Source organism: Neofelis nebulosa, chromosome X (assembly GCF_028018385.1).
Source record: "Neofelis nebulosa isolate mNeoNeb1 chromosome X, mNeoNeb1.pri, whole genome shotgun sequence".
NCBI classification, from domain to species: Eukaryota; Metazoa; Chordata; class Mammalia; order Carnivora; family Felidae; genus Neofelis; species Neofelis nebulosa.
In genome coordinates, this window is record NC_080800.1 from 119961092 (window position 1) to 119978721 (window position 17630).

The window sequence follows — 17630 nt, forward strand, 5'->3', positions numbered from 1 at the left end:
ATGGTTCTTACTGATGAATCACTCTGCTCAATCGATAAGGACGGAGATCTAGAACCCTTAGGGACCAGATGCCATGGCTAGGGGACACTTGACAGGATTGGTTGAGCACCAGGAAGTTTTCTCATTTCCGTAACTTTGCGCCCCCAATCACTTCTTTACTGCCCCCCTTCTCTGTTTGGTCCCATTTTTCCTTCCTCTCCTTCCTGATTCAGAACGTCAGTGGTTTTCAACCTCTGAGATACAACCTATCAGTCACTCACCAAGTCAACTGAACAGGCCACGGCCAGCAATTTTTTTAAATAAACAGCAATAGAATATTTCAGGGTGCATGGCTCTGACCGGGGTAATATGGTTGCAGAAACTCTGGTCTTAACCCCTAACCGCATCTTGGGTCATGAAGGAAAATACACATCTTCAAGAAGAACAGCACCAGTACGCATTGCCTGCCTCTACTGGTGGTACTTGGGGCATAAGAGACGGGAGGCTGCAGGGTATAGTAGATCGCAAAGCAGGGTGTCAGGGAGCCTGGGATCTTGCTCTCGCTCCGTTGCTAGGTTGTAATGCATATTATGTTCCTTCAATTTGTTTGTTAAGTAAGTGTAAGGTGTTTATACATGCAAATATAACATATGTTATTATATAATTATATAATACTATGTGATATATAATATATATTATATATATGCACGTATATATACGTGTTCACATATACGCGGCATCGCGGTGCTCCTGAAAAGTGGCAGAAGCCGGGGATGCTTTTAAACCTCTCATGTTACACGTGACAACCTCCCATGACCCATGATTATCTGGTCCAAAATGTCAACAGTGTTGAGGTGGACAGACCCTGATATATACATATACCATACACACATATACATGTATGCATACGAATATCCGACCCTTTGGAAGAATTTAGGGAAAAGATGGAATGGTTTTAAGTTTCCATTTCAGTGTTTGACTTACACAGCTCCAACTAGAATCATAAATAGCCTTCTAACCCTGATTCTATTATCCGATTTAAATCAAAATGGTGGTTTCTCCCTAAAATCACTGTGTGGGATAATTCACTCATTTTAAGAAGTGAGTTTAGGAATCCCTCATTTCGATTTCCCCTCACATATATGTACCACTTCACAAGTTTCAAGGGCTTTTGTACAAATCCCATTCTTACTGACGCCACGTGGAAGGTTCTAGTGCCCAGTTTTTACACATGGGAAAACAGACAGGTGCCTGCTCAGGCCCCCTCCCCCCGACCCCCCCCCCCCCCCCCGTAAGTAAGAGGCAGAGGTGGGATCTGAACCCAGGTCTCTAAGGGGTTCGATGTGCGCTTGAATAAGAGACAAACTACTCAGGTCCTGGCCCAGCACTTTTCCAGCCCAGCCAACATGCCTGCCAAGATCATCAAAATAATGGACTTGAATTTAAAAATATCCACACTTTCAACAGCATCACAGAAGCAAAGTCTACAATACCCTCTAAACCATAATTACTGGTATTAACGGCGTGTTCTCTGAGTTGCATTTCTTACTTTAGGAATTTGTCTCTGAACTCGTCTTTGAAACCTTTGATTCAAAAGAGATCGTATTCTCTTAGAAGATCTCACATCTGTCTTAGAATTACTGACTCTGCATGAGGTTTCTACTTTGTCTTTTTCTGGTTTATTTTGTTAGAGTTTTCCAGCTCTGGACAGGTGCGGAGAAGGTGTAGAAACGCCGTTCTCAAACTACGTGCCACCTAGTAATTGGGCAACATTCGCGTCATCTTAGAAATGTATGCACACGTTTGTGTGATTTCCCCCCCTAATCTTAGAGCGAAATGATAAAAACCGCAGCAAAGTGTGATTTTTCTCTCTCTACCCCCCTCCTCACATTGCCATCGGGGATCTCCAAGCCTATTGGTGATATGAACTGATCAACAGAGAACAGCTCACAGATACATTTACAATGCTACTACACCAAAGAATTAACAAGGCCACTTTCATTCATTAACATAGGTACATGAATATGCATGTCTTTGATATTCAGTTATATCAGGAAATTTTCCCCTAACACAGAAACTTTTAGAAAAGGCAACTTAAAGAAACTTTCAAATAAAATTGATACATTTAAAACTCACTCACTTTAAGCTCTCTTCTACTGTAATTATCTGTGCAACAGCCCTCACAGAAAGTTCTGTGTTGCACATCGTTTTGTCTGTGCGTGCGTTCGCGACGCCCTGCGAAACAGCTACCCACCTACTTGAAATTTATATGCTGACAAAAAGAAGTCGGCTCTTTCCCCTTTTTATCTCACCATTGGTGTGGTCCCGGGTGGAAAGACAGGCTGCTAAATGCTTTGCGGAGGACTGGTAAACACATTAGCCTTGCGTCCAAGCCTAATTAAAATTGACGCATGCCATATTTTACATGTTTTTACCCGATCAAAATAAAATGTCGGTCTGTATCATTGATGCTGTGTTCCTCCTCTAATCTGTATACAAGTTACGGCTTTTGTGTGCGTGTTCCCTTTGGCTAGAGACACACGACCCTTCTCAGTAAACTGTCTCCTTTCTCCAGCATGACTGTCTCATTATTTCTGCCTTTGAATAGCCTCTTAGCTCTGTGTTTTGTGGCTGTTTATAGCACCCATTAAATAACTACAAGAAAAGATGACACAGTCAGAAATGAGGTAAAGACACAGAGGAAACAGCATTAACTTTTCCTAGTTAGGAATAATATGCCCGGACCACTGCTCGAGTCTGTAGCAAACAGCGTAGTTAGTGTTGTGCCCAAGCAAGGATATTGATAAAAAGGGGCAATGTTTCCGAATACGTAACTGTCAACAGTCTGCCCATGTGCACATGCGAGAACTGTGTTATTCTAGAATTGCTTAGCCGAATGGCAGGGAAACCTCAAGAAGTCTTTTTCAGGAATGAAGTAAAAGGACCAAGAATGATCCTTAAAACCTCAGAGATAAGATTATAAAAGGCAATTCTTTGGGCTGTTCCTAAAGTAAACTTTGCATATATTCACAGTAGAAGATTACCAGTCATTTTGAAAAGCCCCCGCGTGGTCTCCTTGGAAAACCATTATGAAAAGAAAGCCACGAAGAGAGGGAAGAAGCAGAAAGAATTCCCCAGGGTAAGTAAGGACAAGAATGAGGTGGAAATCGGTGCTGTGGGAACCTGGCTTCAGGGTACAGGAAATAACCTTGAAAACCCACAAACCCCAATGCAGGATCATTAGCAGGAGAGCTAATGTTTGCTCTCATTTCGTGCCCCTCTCATCGCCCCCCTCCTTTTCCATCCTCAAACTGGTGCAGATTCTGAACAATGGGGGTTTTACAGACTCTGGAGGGGGTATGGGAAGGACGGGGACGGGGCGAGGGGGGGGGGCGTTAATGAAGGCCCCTGGCCTGCAGGATTGAGGGGGAAATGCCTTAGTGCCATCCGAATAAACTGCCAATCCCTGACTGAAATGAACGCAACTGCAACTTTATCCCGAATACCCCGGGCGAGGGGAGAGGCCGTGGGGGAAGCAGCTTTGAGGGGAAACCGCACTGGTCTGGGCGAAAACCCGCACCTCCCTCTTGAACCACAGCGACTCTTTGACTGAGCGCCTTCCTGTAGTCGAATCACAACCACCTGGACTACTAATAAGAGGGAAAAGAAAGGAGAAAAGGCAAGGGGGTGGCCAAAAGTACGCTCTAGTCGATCCAGGCAACGTCGCGAAGAATAAAAAGAATCAGATGAAAACAGACACTGGCGCGCTGCTAAGGGCTGGCTTTTGTTAACACATTTGCCCCAGTCCAGCCCGGCTCCATATTATATGGAAATTCCTTGTTTACCACCCTCGCGGGGGGTCCTTAAAATCTGCCTGCGAACTCCAGGGACTGGGCGCTTACTAGTCAGGGGAGGCCGCCGGCCCGGGGGGCGTCCGGCCGCTCCTCCGCCGGTCGGGAACTTGCGCCCGGTGGTCTCAGTCTCCCCCGGGGTCTGGTCCCGGCCCAGTGCCATGCCCGGTTTCACTCGGCCGAGTCGGAGCCGCAGCCCACGGTAGAAGCTGCAAGGGCTGGGCAGGGCTCCAGGCGAGAGGGGCCGGGAGGCGTGAGCGGCGCTCCGCGGCGCTCGTCAGAGCGCTGGAGCGGCGGCCCCTTTGTGGGCTGCCGCATCCCCCTCCCGGGTGCACGGCGGGGACATCTGATCCGCAGGGTGATTGATAAGTGCGGGAGAGGGGCGGCCGTCCCTACCTCCCCCTCCCGCCCCCGTTCTTCTTCCCTCCTCCCTGCCGGCTCCCGCCCCGCTTCCTGCCAGAAGCGCTGGCCGCCGGCGCGCCGCTCCAGCGGGGACCTGCCTGCCCTTGGGGGCGCCGCCCGCGCTCGCCGCCGTGCCCCCGCTCCCGGGCCGCGCCGGCTCCCGCGCCTCCCGGCCGGCCGATGCTGCGGGCGCCTCCGGGGGAAGCTGCGGGTGGCGCGCTCGCCGGGTAAGTTCTGGGCACTCGGGAGCGCCGCGCTCGGCCCCCCAGCCTTGCCCGGCCGGCTCCCCTCGTGGGGGTGGGGGATCGGGTGCGGGCGGCCCGCGGTGGCCGCCCCCGCCCGCCCGGGCTCGCTGGCTCCGAGACGGTCCGCGCGGGCGTGGTCGGGCTCCGGGCGTCGCACGGCCGCGGGGCCACCGCCGGCCCGGTGCGAGCTGCCGCTCCCGAGGAGAACGCTCGCCGGCGCGCGGTGCCGGGCCCCGGGGCGAGGGCAGCGCGGGTGGCCGTCGCGCCTGCGGGCCCCGGCTCCGGGTACCGGGCGTCTGGCCGCCCCGGGGGAGGGCGAGGAGGGCTGGGCTAGCGGTCGGTGCCGGGTCCCCGAAGACTGGGGACTCGCCTGGCGCCCCCGGACCGCCCGGAAGCGCCCTCCGGGAACCGCACCTGCCGAGGTGGGCGGGGGGGGGGGCGGGTAGCGGAAGGGGGAAGAAGGGCGAGCGGGCCGCGGACACCCCTCCCCGGCAGGCCTGCGGGACTCCCGTTAACCGCCCTTCCCCCAGGCCCGGCGGGCGGCCGGGCGGCGCAGGCTGTGACCCCGCCGGCAACTCCCCGCGCCCCGTGGAAGCACCGGCGACCCGAGCCAGGCTCTCTACTCGGAGGCGAGGGAGACCGAGGCGACGGAGTCCCCCGCTTGTGGCTCCGTCGCCCCAGCGACGAGAGGGGGCGTTTGCCTTATCTTAGTGTCCGTCCCTGCCTCCCGTGGGCTCCCAGTTCACCCAGGACCTTTCCGCCGCCTTAAAAGCCCGCTGTCGCCGGCAGGTGCTGCGGCGGCTCCTCCCGAGACGCGGGGCCGTTCGGAAACTTACTCAAAGTGCTTTCTCCTGCCGAGGCGGATTCGGCCTCAGTAACTGGGTTTGGGAAAGCGGCCGCGGAAGCCCGGCGACAGGCAGGAGACCGAGCAGTGGTGGGAGAGTCCACCGACCCGTGTCGGAAGCCAACCGTGGAAGGAAGATCTGTCACCCCGTCTCAGGATTCCCAGTGTCGTCCCCCCCCCCCCCCTCCAACTCCAGCCAGCTTACCACCACGCTTCCTTCGCTCTATCATTTTCACGGGTTTCAAGCTCTGCCAGCTGCCTCCCCCCCCATCCATCTCTCTCTCTCTCTCTCTCTCTCTGAAATGTTTAATAGTCTCTGTCCATGAAGACTACTGGCAGCCTCATCAATGTCTTGAAGGAAATTACTATATTTGCTAACTACAACTCATATTTGATATTTCACTTCCAAATACTTTTTTTTTTTTTAAAGCACACATTTAGGTAGACACCACTAAGTTGAGGCCGACAGCCCTTCACTAATTCACACTGAGCACTGGTGAGCTGTGGGGAAAGGTCCTGGACCAGGACTCGGAGTCCCTGGATTCTGTTTCTAATTGTATGGATTCTTGAACTTCAGCACTCGTCCTGGTGGAGGAATGTCCTCATCTATAAAATGAATCTCATTGCAAAGGTCTTGTCCAGCTCTCACGCTGGCTTCTGCTTCAATGTAATATTAACCTAATTAATACATGTTTGTTAAATGAACGACAACGAATAAGCCATATCTCTCTAGGAACTACGTATATTTAGTATTTAGCAACATGTCGAAACAAATGCCCCTTTGCTATGCAAGGAAGCTTAATCGCTCACTGCATCACTCCGCCACGGCTGGGGGGGGGGGGCTCACGGGCTGCCCCTCCCCCGCTGAGGACGGCTGGGCTCCGTGTTGCCCTTTGGCACAGAGAAGGAAAACTTGAGGCCCCAGGAGGACGGGATCTTCCCCGAGGCCAAGCAAGAACTACAGGATGGGGAGGGGGCGCATGACGTCTGCTCCAAGGCTCTTCCCGGAAGGAAAAGGACAGGGAGCCGTGAAAGGCTGAGAAAAACTCCGGAGGAGACTGCCAGAGAGCCACAGGTTGCCTTCCTGCCCAAGTTGAGAAACCATCCGAGCCCTTCTTGGGGAGGAGAGAGCCAGTGTGGGCCGAACAGTGAGTCCCAGGACCCGAGCGGAGCAGGGAGGTGGGAGGGGAGACGCGGGGGGGCTTTCCATCCTCCTCGGCTCATTCCGCCTGTGGGGCTGTCTGTGTTCCAAATGCGGCCCGGCAACGGGACCCTGTGTCAGCTCTGCCTGCAGCGGTCAGGGAAAGCAAGTGTGAGTGTTTTGTGGGACAGGCCCACCCTGGGTGGATTCATTTACCCCTCTCTTTGATCGCCCCTTTTCCCTGACTCGCCAGAGGCGCCCTGGCCCTTCCGGGCGGTAGCAGATAACCGCATCTTGCAAATGGACCCCCACACGGGAGACACCCTGTTCCAGGGGACCTTAAGATCATTAAGGAGAAGCGGGATAATGGAGGCCAAAAGCCGACACCTGGCTGTTAATGGCGTGGAAAGGTTCTGTGAATCCGACCGAATGTCAGAACCGGAAGGGCCCGTACAGCCCCGTCCCCTTCTGCCAACGGCGATGCGAAGTTGCAGAGAGAAGCGAGCAACCTGGCCACAGAGCTGGATCAGAACCCAGGCGCACTGGATGTCGGGCTGTCGGGCGGGACCTCTCCCCCTGTCTCCCGCCGTTCTCGGCCGCCGGCCTTCCCGCACTGCTGCCTTCGTTCTAGCTCCCCTGCCCTTGTCGCCTGCAGCTTTAGGCCCCTCCGTGGGCGCCCGCGCTGGGGCTCCCACACCCAGCCGAGCGAGGCTCAGCCTGGCAGTGTCTTTCTGACACCCACTCCTCCTTCCTGCAGGCGCAGAGCACGCATTTAAACTTCATCTTCTGGCTAACTATAAACCTCAGGGAGAGAATGGTTCTGAAGCCGCTCGTCTCTAACGCTGAGCTGGCTTTCAGAATCCAGGCGAATGTGTGTTTGGCCAGTCACGGCCCAGAAAGTACTTCTCTCAGCACTGAAACAAAGCTCTGTATGTAAGGCACAAATCCCCTCCTCGCCCTCCTACACAGGCACTGTGGAGCGGGCACACACCGCACTCCGCACCGAGAGCACGGGGGCAGGAGATCTAGGAGGCTGGCAGGCGGGCCCCAGTCCTGGAGCAAAGAGGCACATCTCCCACCCACACACACATGAGCGCGCGCGCGCGCGAGCGCGCGCGCACACACACACACACACACACACACACACACACTCTCTCTCTCACTGGGAAGATCCGGACCTCTGCTTGGGAATTTGGAATGAGACCCTACTGGAATGGCCAGGAGGGGTAGCAGGTGGAAGAAACCACTCGGAGGGGCCACGGGCCGGAGGAGTCCCGGCGGTCGCAGCCCCTTAGCGGGGACCCCTCCTGGAGAATCCCTCTCCAGGGGCTTCGCCAGCCGCTCGCCGCCCGCCGGGCTGGAGGTGGAGTAGTTCAGAAGCAACTGACGCAGCCCGGATTCGAGCTTTGCAAAGCCGCTCGCTGGGAAGGGAAGCATCTGCCCCTCCCTCCCCCACCGCGCGCCCTCGATCCGCCGCTTGCCCCCTCCCCGCGTGACGTCACCCCAGCCCTGTCCGGGGGAGCCTGCAAAACCTCTCAAATTCAAACTGTCGGGCGCACTGCTGCCGCCGCCAGCGCATCGGAAGCGCGCGCCCAGGCTCGGCCGTCGCCGCCGCCGCCGCCGCCGCCGCCCGCCACCCGGGCCGGCCGGCTCCCCGACCTCCCTCCGCAACCGCACCCCCAGGTCGCCGTCGGCTCAGCCTGCAGCCGCCCCGGGCGTCCTCTCCTCCCCTGCGGCCTGCCGGATTTCGGATTTCTGCGCACCCCGCCCCCCACCCCACCCCCACCCCAGGCAAATTAAATCCGCCGGCGGAAAGCAGGGCATCCCCCCGGAAGCGGCGTCTTCTTTTACCTTGCTCTTCTTCTCTTTCCGAAGATGCCAAACTACTGGCGGACTGCAGAGGACAGGGGTCCCGTCTTCTCCTGATGTGTGAGTAACCCCCACCCCGCGCTGCCTTGGCGCTTCCATCCTCTCCCCCTCCCCCACCGCCAGTCCCCTGATTTTCCCACCCCCTTTTTGCGCAGTTAAAAAAAAAAAAAAAGTAAAGCAATTTCTGCCGCGAGCCTAAGACGGGCGAGCCGCCCGAGAGAGATCTCTTCAAGCTACCCCAGGGGAGGAGGAGATGGGCTGGATTTAGTAGGACAACTCGATTACTAATGACTCCGTGGCTGGCTGCGACCCGCCGGGAAATCAGGTGCAGGCATGTGTGCTCCGGGACGCGCGTGTGGGTGGGCCGGGGGCGGGGGCGAGGGCGAGGAGAGAAGAAACCGCTTGGAGAAACGCAGTGATTTCATTCTGCCGTGTTGCCCACTCCCCGCGTCGTCCCTGCCTCCCACTCCGCCCCCCTGCTTTGCCATTTTAATCGGGCTTCCTTGTTTCTTTCTCCCCCGCATCCTGCTCTCTCCGGCACCCTTCCCCAAGGTTTGCCTGTAGGTACCTGAACTGACACCGACGGTGCCTAAAGATGCTGAGCGGCGTTTGGTTCCTCAGCGTGTTAACCGTGGCCGGGATCTTACACACGGAGAGCCGCAAAACTGCCAAAGACATTTGCAAGATCCGCTGCCTGTGCGAAGAGAAGGAAAACGTACTGAATATTAACTGCGAAAACAAAGGATTTACAACTGTCAGCCTGCTCCAGCCCCCCCAGTATCGAATCTACCAGCTGTTCCTCAATGGAAACCTCCTGACCCGCCTGTACCCTAACGAGTTCGTCAACTACTCCAACGCCGTGACTCTCCACCTGGGCAACAACGGGCTGCAGGAGATCCGCACCGGGGCGTTCAGCGGCCTGAAGACCCTCAAGAGACTGCACCTCAACAACAACAAGCTCGAGGTGCTGAGGGAAGACACCTTCCTCGGCCTGGAGAGCCTCGAGTACCTCCAGGCCGACTACAACTACATCAGTGCCATCGAGGCGGGGGCCTTCAGCAAACTGAATAAGCTCAAAGTGCTCATCCTGAATGACAACCTTCTGCTGTCGCTGCCCAGCAATGTGTTCCGCTTCGTCCTGCTGACCCACCTGGACCTGAGAGGCAACAGGCTGAAAGTGATGCCTTTCGCCGGCGTCCTTGAGCATATTGGAGGGATCATGGAGATCCAGCTGGAGGAAAACCCGTGGAACTGCACCTGTGACCTACTTCCTCTCAAGGCTTGGCTGGACACCATAACGGTGTTCGTGGGGGAGATCGTCTGCGAGACTCCCTTTAGACTGCACGGGAAGGATGTGACCCAACTGACCAGGCAAGACCTCTGTCCCAGAAAGAGCCCCGGGGACGCCAGTCAGAGGGGTGGCCACGCGGACACTCACGTCCAAAGGCTGTCGCCTACGGTGAATCCTGCGCTCAGCCCGACCAGGGCCCCCAAAGCCAGCCGGCCGCCCAAAATGAGAAATCGCCCAACTCCCCGGGTCACTGTCTCAAAGGACAGGCAGAGCTTTGGACCCATCATGGTGTACCAGACCAAGTCCCCCGTGCCCCTCACCTGCCCCAGCAGCTGTGTCTGCACCTCTCAGAGCTCCGACAACGGCCTAAACGTCAACTGCCAGGAAAGGAAGTTCACCAACATCTCCGACCTGCAGCCCAGACCTACCAGCCCAAAGAAACTCTACCTGACGGGGAACTATCTGCAAACCGTCTACAAGACCGACCTCTCAGAATACAGTTCTCTGGATCTGCTGCACTTAGGGAACAACAGGATCGCGGTCATCCAGGAGGGCGCCTTCGCAAACCTGACCAGTTTACGCAGACTCTATCTGAACGGCAATTACCTTGAAGTGCTGTACCCGTCTATGTTTCACGGGCTGCGGAGCCTGCAGTATCTCTACTTAGAGTATAATGTCATTAAGGAGATTAAACCGCTGACCTTCGATGCTCTGATTAACCTACAGCTACTGTTTCTCAACAACAACCTGCTGCGCTCCTTGCCTGACAACGTATTCGGGGGCACGGCCCTCACCAGGCTGAATCTGAGAAACAACCACTTTTCCCACCTGCCCGTGAAAGGGGTTCTGGACCAGCTCCCGGCGTTCATTCAGATCGACCTGCAAGAGAACCCGTGGGACTGTACCTGTGACATCATGGGGCTAAAGGACTGGACGGAACACGCCAACTCCCCCGTCATCATCAACGAGGTGACCTGTGAATCTCCCGCCAAGCACGCAGGGGAGATACTGAAGTTTCTGGGCCGGGAGGCCATCTGTCCGGACAGCCCGAGCTTGTCAGACGGAACTGTTTTGTCAATGAATCACAACACAGACACTCCCCGGTCGCTCAGCGTGGCCCCCAGCTCCTACCCCGAACTGCACACGGAGGTTCCCCTCTCCGTCTTAATTTTAGGATTGCTTGTGGTCTTCATCTTGTCCGTCTGTTTCGGGGCCGGCTTGTTCGTCTTCGTCCTGAAACGCAGGAAGGGGGTGCCGAGCGTCCCGAGGAGTGCCAACAGCCTCGACGTGAGCTCCTTCCAGCTACAGTACGGGTCCTACAACACCGAGACTCAGGATAAGACGGACGGCCACGTCTACAACTACATCCCCCCCCCCGTGGGTCAGATGTGCCAGAACCCCATCTACATGCAGAAGGAAGGAGACCCGGTAGCCTACTACCGCAACCTGCAAGACTTCAGCTACGGCAACCTGGACGAGAAAAAGGAAGAGCCGGCCACGCTGGCCTACACTATAAGCGCCGCCGAGTTGCTGGAAAAGCCGGCCGCACCCAGAGAGCCCGAGCTGCTGTACCAGAACATCGCCGAGCGGGTCAAGGAACTTCCCAGCGCAGGACTCGCCCACTATAACTTTTGTACCTTACCGAAGAGGCAGTTCGCCCCTGCGTATGAATCTCGACGCCAAAACCAAGACAGAATCAATAAAACCGTTTTGTACGGAACTCCCAGGAAATGCTTTGTGGGGCAGTCAAAACCCGACCACCCTTTACTGCAAGCTAAGCCGCAGTCCGAACCAGACTACCTCGAAGTTCTGGAAAAACAAACTGCAATCAGTCAGCTGTGAAGGGAAACCATTTACAACCCTATGGCAGCCGAGGGTGCTGCTGCAAACTGTTGGAAGCACTACATTGGCTTTTGTGTGTGTTTGCCTTCTCCCTTCCTCGGCATCAATGGGGGACTTTGAAAATGCGTGGGGGATGGGCTGAAGCAATGATCCTGCGTTTCCAAGTTTTCCTTTAAATTATTTCTCTCTCGCTCCCCTCCCCCGCCTTTTCCCCCCTTCTCTCCTTAGGAATCATCACGGAACACGAGTGTTTTCTACGGTGCGTTGTTTTTTGGTTTCTGGTTTGTTTGTTTTTTTTTTTTCCCCGTATGTTCTATGGATGGTTTTGTTTCTTTTTTTCTTCCTTTCTTTTTCCAGTGTGTGGGAATGGGAAGAGGAGATTGTAGTGAATGAAGAAAGAGGAAGCAAACTTTTCACGTTAAAAATGGATATTTGGCGTATTTTGTAGAAGATCTCCAAAGACCTTTGGAGACTATACATCCTTTTGTAAATAATGATATGTGGTATTTCTGTCTTCAGTTTCCAAGTATAGCCGCCAGGCAACACTTCTTTGTGTTAAAGTGCCTTTGCACTTTAAGTACATTACTTAAATGTTGCTGTTAGCTTTGATAAATTGGACATATTTTAATGTGTTGTATTTTTGAAATTAAAAACACTGTAAAATAGACGAAAATGTCAGCTATATGAAGTCAACGTACAGTTTGCTTGAGTTATAGAAACCAGCCTGTCATCAAATGATTCTAGTTGTAGGACTTTAGAGATTTAACTGTAAAATATTTCCTTTCTTCTGGGTTTGTTCTAAGTGATTTTATTTAAGCCAACTAAGGGGATTTAACAGTGGACTAGAGGTCAGACCGCCTCAGCCGGGATTAGTAATTCATTAATAAAATATATTTAACCCAATATCAGAGTGCATCGAACAATTAATGCCCTTCCGTAAATCATTATTTTACACTAACATGGTCAGTGTTTTAGATTATTTTCCTGATTCAGAGTGCATTACACGACTTGTAATATGTCTTTTCTGCATTAAATTAGATATTTTTATATAGTTAAGTGAAAGAGTGGATTTCTAACTTTTTAATTGAAATTAGTGTTTTTTCTGCCTATTGAAACCTTTTCTATAAACACGCACCAGTAGAGGCCGCCACACACCTCATTTAATAAAGACACAGGAGCCATTCAATCCCTTGAAAGAAGGAAGACTTCCAAGGTGAGGTGAAAACATCCCAAGTAACTTCTCTGCAAATTCAAGGCAGCAGAGACAAGCGTATGCATTACCTTCTGTTTCTTTTTAGGGTTAAAGATTAGACTCAGAATCCTCAATTTGCACGTTTTCAGAGAAAGCAGCACTTTGCTCTTACATTTATCGAAGCATTCATGGGGTGCTATCACATCATGTACTGTTTGCATCTCCAAATCAATTCAAAACGACCAAAACCGAGAAAGGAGGGATCTTTTCCCCTCTGCCTTCTTCAGGCACGGGTTACGTGCATTTTTTTCCTCATCAGCTGGAGCAAGCCTTTCGTTTTGGTCTTAGCGTTAAAATGATTTTAACTGATCGAGTCTATACAACATTTATGAAGCCTTATTAGCCTGTAAAGAATTTTTAGATGCAAACATTATGGTGCGATTTAAACAAACAGCCCTTCTTTACAACAAAAAATAGTTTTGTTTTGTCTATTGTAAATCCTTATGCAACTGGGATGGTGATCTGCATATAAAGTAGTTCAGCTTTTCAATTCCTTATTAAAGCAATTGATGGCGTCTGAAAGAAGCACACTGTTTCCTTTTCATAAATAGGTTACTGCACATAATAATCCTTTATTATCATGTGGAGATTGAAGTGGATCCTCATAACTTACTTTTGAAGCTTTAAAGTGACTAATAGTATAGTGTCCGTCACTATAAACAATTCATACGACAGGCTTTCAGCTAGAAATTACTTGGATTAATAACTACTGGTGCAAAATCGTTTTTTAACAATAGAAGTTAATTACGGATATTTAAATGTAAGGGGCCTCTGGGAAAAAAATGCCTTCAACGACCTAAAATCTCTGAATATCTACAGTGACAAGCTAACGTGTTCACTCTTGGATTAGATCATAATTCCTATTCAAGTCCATTAGATCAAAGTCAAAAATGGTGGCCCGAAATGATCTACAAATGATCTACAAGAATGTTAACGTAGTGAGATTCTACATGTCATAGAAGAGGACAGAGAGTATCATGCTAAGTGAACTTGGAGATAGCTCCCAGAAAAAACACCTCCTCTTTGAGAGAAATATATATATATATACACACACACACACACACACACACACACACACACACACGTGTGTACCCATCACCCGTATATATATAAACGAGTTTCAAAAATCCTCTTGTGGGTGCTCTCATTTCATGCAGTGATAAATACAGAATACAGAGGTAGGTATTTTGGGAAGTGATTATAAAGGCAAATTAGTATACATATTCTGTTAAGATGGTTTTTAGGTTTAAACTATATATCTAACTAGAACTACTGACGTGATTCCACTTCAGTGTTTGTTCTTATTCACCGGAAAGTGAAGTCATTCCGTGATCCACAGAAAAAGCAATTCATTAATCTTAAAGAGAGATATCTTAATATTCATTTAGTTACATGATGTTAAAGAGGCCTCCTGGAAGAAGTCAGATGCATAGACTGTCTCGCTTAATAATTATGATGTACATCTAGACTCCCATATGCTCCTTCGATTTTTACTTTATTTGTATTAGGCTTTAAGAGCAATCGTTTGAATGTGGTTCAGACTATTTCATTTCAAGGCATCATACACCGTACACTTCGAAGCGTTGTTTTCTAATGCAATCACAAACACTTTTACATTTATTAACTTTTTAGCACCTCCACTATGTTGTTTTGCTGTATCCACTCAAGTGCTTTCAGACAGAATTTATTTTAGGATTTTGTTTATCTCCTACAGCTGGATTTTGCGATTTCATTTTTATTTCATATGCCACCTGTCATGGGTGTGAGCATCAGCACAGCGAAATGGTTCCAGCCAACAGAATGGGATCTTCTCCCCGCTGACCCGCCTGGAACAGATCTATAGGTCTGGCCCTACAAATGGCGAATGGTAATTTCCTTCGATTCTAGCTCTTAATTACTTTCACTGTTTCTGAACATACCTGTGGCTAAGTTTGTATTCACACACTCAAAAGTACCACTTCTCAGTCTGGACACAATGGCCAAGGATCTGATTCGGTTCAGGACTTTGGTCAACCTTTATATCTTTTTAGTTCCCTCCAGCAGTTGGTGAGTCAGGAAATGACTCTTCAATTTCCTCTGCTTTGTCCTCTAACCTCTAAGGTGATTTAATTTTTCCAAATATTTCCATCTCATCAAGGGCTCCGTATTTTCATGGATTCTACTGAGAAAGACGTATGGGGAACAAGAGAGAGGCTCTGTGTTTTTTCAGACCCCAGAAACTCATTTTGATTATACACGTTCCAGAAACACACTGGATTAGAATCTAGAGTGAAGAAAGCTTTGCAGACAATTCTCCCGATTCACTCATTTTTTTTCACTCATCCATTCGTTCAATAAATATTTACCGAGTGCTTGCTTCCCAGGTGCTAGGCTCTATGCTGTGTGCCGAGGGGGCACAGAGATAACAGTAGGCACATCTCTGCCCAGTCCCCTCCACCCCTACCCCCCCACCCCACCCCAGGGAGCTTACTGCTAATAAAGAAGAACCTTACCTGAATGACAATCACCCAGAGTAAACAGTGGGAACAGTAATGAGATGCAGGAAGTTGGATTTTTAAAGGTGATCCTGTGCAGTGAAGTATAAAAGTGATGTCATAAATAGACGAGCTACCGAGTAACCACCATTAACATCTCTTTAAAATCACGCGGCTAAAGAGGGAGGAAAAAAACCCACAAAAATACAGCGACATTTCTGCAGAATAGGGCCCAACATTATGGCTACATACTCGTGCTACCTAAAGGTGTACATTTTAAAGATGAGTCCCCAAATTGTAAATACAAAATCATGAACGTACTTAAATTTTCTGGAACGTCCACGTCGTAGAGGCAGTATGTGCTTTCCATTTCGGTGGCTTAAAAGGCAACATCTTGGTTTTAAGTGTCCTTTCCCAATACAATGATGAGACACTTGCCTAAATCCTGAGAGGGAAAGTTAAGTACTCTCTATAGGCACACTTCGCTTCTCAAAACGGTTGTGCAAAAAGTCACGTGTACCTTGAAGTTTTGTAAATCCAATTGCATTTTACACGCATTAGGGGAGTTGCCACTTAAGAGGACACTTGTGAATCCTTTTATAAAGCCCAACACCGTTTTAGAATACAAGCAATCACTCTAATTTCTCTGTTTTGTATGTCTGGGTTTTCAACATTGACGTCGCTGAGAACGGTCCACCTGCACAATAGTGTGTGTTGCCAATGCTGCCTGTGCTACGTGGCTCTTGGTTGCTAAGGGCTTAGCCTTGAAAATCTGCCGCTGTTCTGTGTGAACTGAGCTATCGAGCGATTCTATGATGGCACAGTAGCATGCCCGAACAGCCCGAGGAGCCAACGCCAGTAGCTAACTGGCCAACTCGATCGGACATGGGTCTCTTCTCAGCAGCGTGTCCTCTGTCAGATGGGGCCACGTTTCATCGGAGGGTACGGGGACTCCCGTATTCACATCCTATAAAGCGCTTAGAGCCCGGGTTTTATAATAAATACGGTAGTATGTAAATATATGGAATTGCACGTGCGTTGGAATTTTTTAGCAGTATTTTAGCTTGAAAGGACTCGTACAAATATTGTTAGATTTAGTTGCAAATACTCGTTGTCAAGTTACTGGAATAAATGGCAAGTGAAACAAGCTCTCGTTGTAGACTTCTGTGCCAAATAGTGACGTTGTTTCAAAAAAAAAAAAAATGAATGTCATAGTTTGGGCTGTTAATAGGCAAAATGAAATACTGAAAAGGATCTTGTGTTTCATTGGATGAACTGCCGATACAGGTATTTTATACCACAGTTAGCTGTCAGTTAATCAACAAGTATTCACTAAACATGAACATTTGAATTAGCTGGAAAAGTTCTTTACAATCTTAGGAGGAATTAAGGACAAAGTATTTTGAATTAGTTAGAAAAATTCTTTAGAATCTTTAGGTGGAATTAATGACAAAATATTACTGGAACTTCGATGTGACTGTTCAGATGTCTACAAATTAAGGGCTTCTATCCTTTATATGATTATAATTTACATATTAAGGGGAAAATGAGCCTTTGAAAATCATTTTAATACTTTTCCAGGAATGTCATTAGTATCAGACTTAAAAAATTCAAAGTAAAAAGAGTAACAAAAACCAATTCAAACAGACATGTCTCTCTAGGAACTGAAAGAGAACTGAAAGAGAACTGATTCCGCACACCCCCCACCACACACGCCCACCCACGCCACGGCCAACTGTGTTTCATGGTAAAATTCTAATACCGTAAGTAATCTAACAAATTCATATTTTATAAAATAAGACAGATTGGCAGGCAAATCCAAGGAGTGGAAATTATGAATTCACTAATGGAGATGTTATCACTACATTCACAGAGACTAGAGCTAAATGAGAGCAAGAGAGAGAGAGATGCATTTGTTACCGTAACTGTGGGGACATACAGAGCAAAGTGACTTCTTTCGCTATTCGCATTTGGTCGGACATCAGAATACACTGTCAGTATGCTCCGTTCACACATGTATAACCTAACAAAGGACCTGAGAGTCCTGTGGCGAACGTGAAGACTTGGCACAGATTGCCCCCCCTTGAGATTATCAATTCGCTAGATGCAGAATATATTCAGCTTGTTCATGGAGACTTCACAAGGTAGCTGAAACAATCCGCCTCGTTTTGAGCGGTTCTGTTGAAGAATGAGAGCTGGTGCTGGATCTGCTAGATTATCTGATCCTCTAAAAAGATTAGTTGAGATGGAATATGCCAATGAAAGGAATGCACAGCTCCCTATTCTGAATGCAGGTAATAGAACATCAGGAAGTCCCATGTGTCTGTTGATCCTGGAAAAAGACCATCAAAATCGATGCTGTCCTGTCCTTCCTGAACGGGGGCTGGAAATGAACCCGATGCATGTCTCCCTGGGCAACCACTTTGTAATTAGCATACAT

At 50.1% G+C, this 17630-nt stretch overlaps 1 protein-coding gene across 3 annotated transcripts; it reads left to right on the forward strand.

Annotated features, from left to right (window-relative positions):
• Nucleotides 1–4094: 4094 nt before the first annotated feature.
• On the forward strand, nt 4095–12367 carry SLITRK2 (SLIT and NTRK like family member 2). Of its 3 annotated transcripts, XM_058713037.1 has the most exons (3): nt 4095–4459; nt 8338–8391; nt 8884–12367. In XM_058713037.1, the coding sequence occupies exon 3, from the start codon at nt 8927–8929 to the stop codon at nt 11462–11464; it is 2538 nt and encodes an 845-aa protein (XP_058569020.1). In that variant the 5' UTR covers nt 4095–4459; nt 8338–8391; nt 8884–8926; the 3' UTR covers nt 11465–12367. The 3 variants fall into 3 exon arrangements, with proteins under 3 accessions (XP_058569020.1, XP_058569019.1, XP_058569021.1); XM_058713036.1 differs by lacking the exon at nt 4095–4459 and having other exon boundaries at nt 7293–8391; XM_058713038.1 differs by lacking the exons at nt 4095–4459; nt 8338–8391 and adding an exon at nt 8515–8656.
• The last annotated feature ends 5263 nt before the right edge of the window (nt 12368–17630 follow it).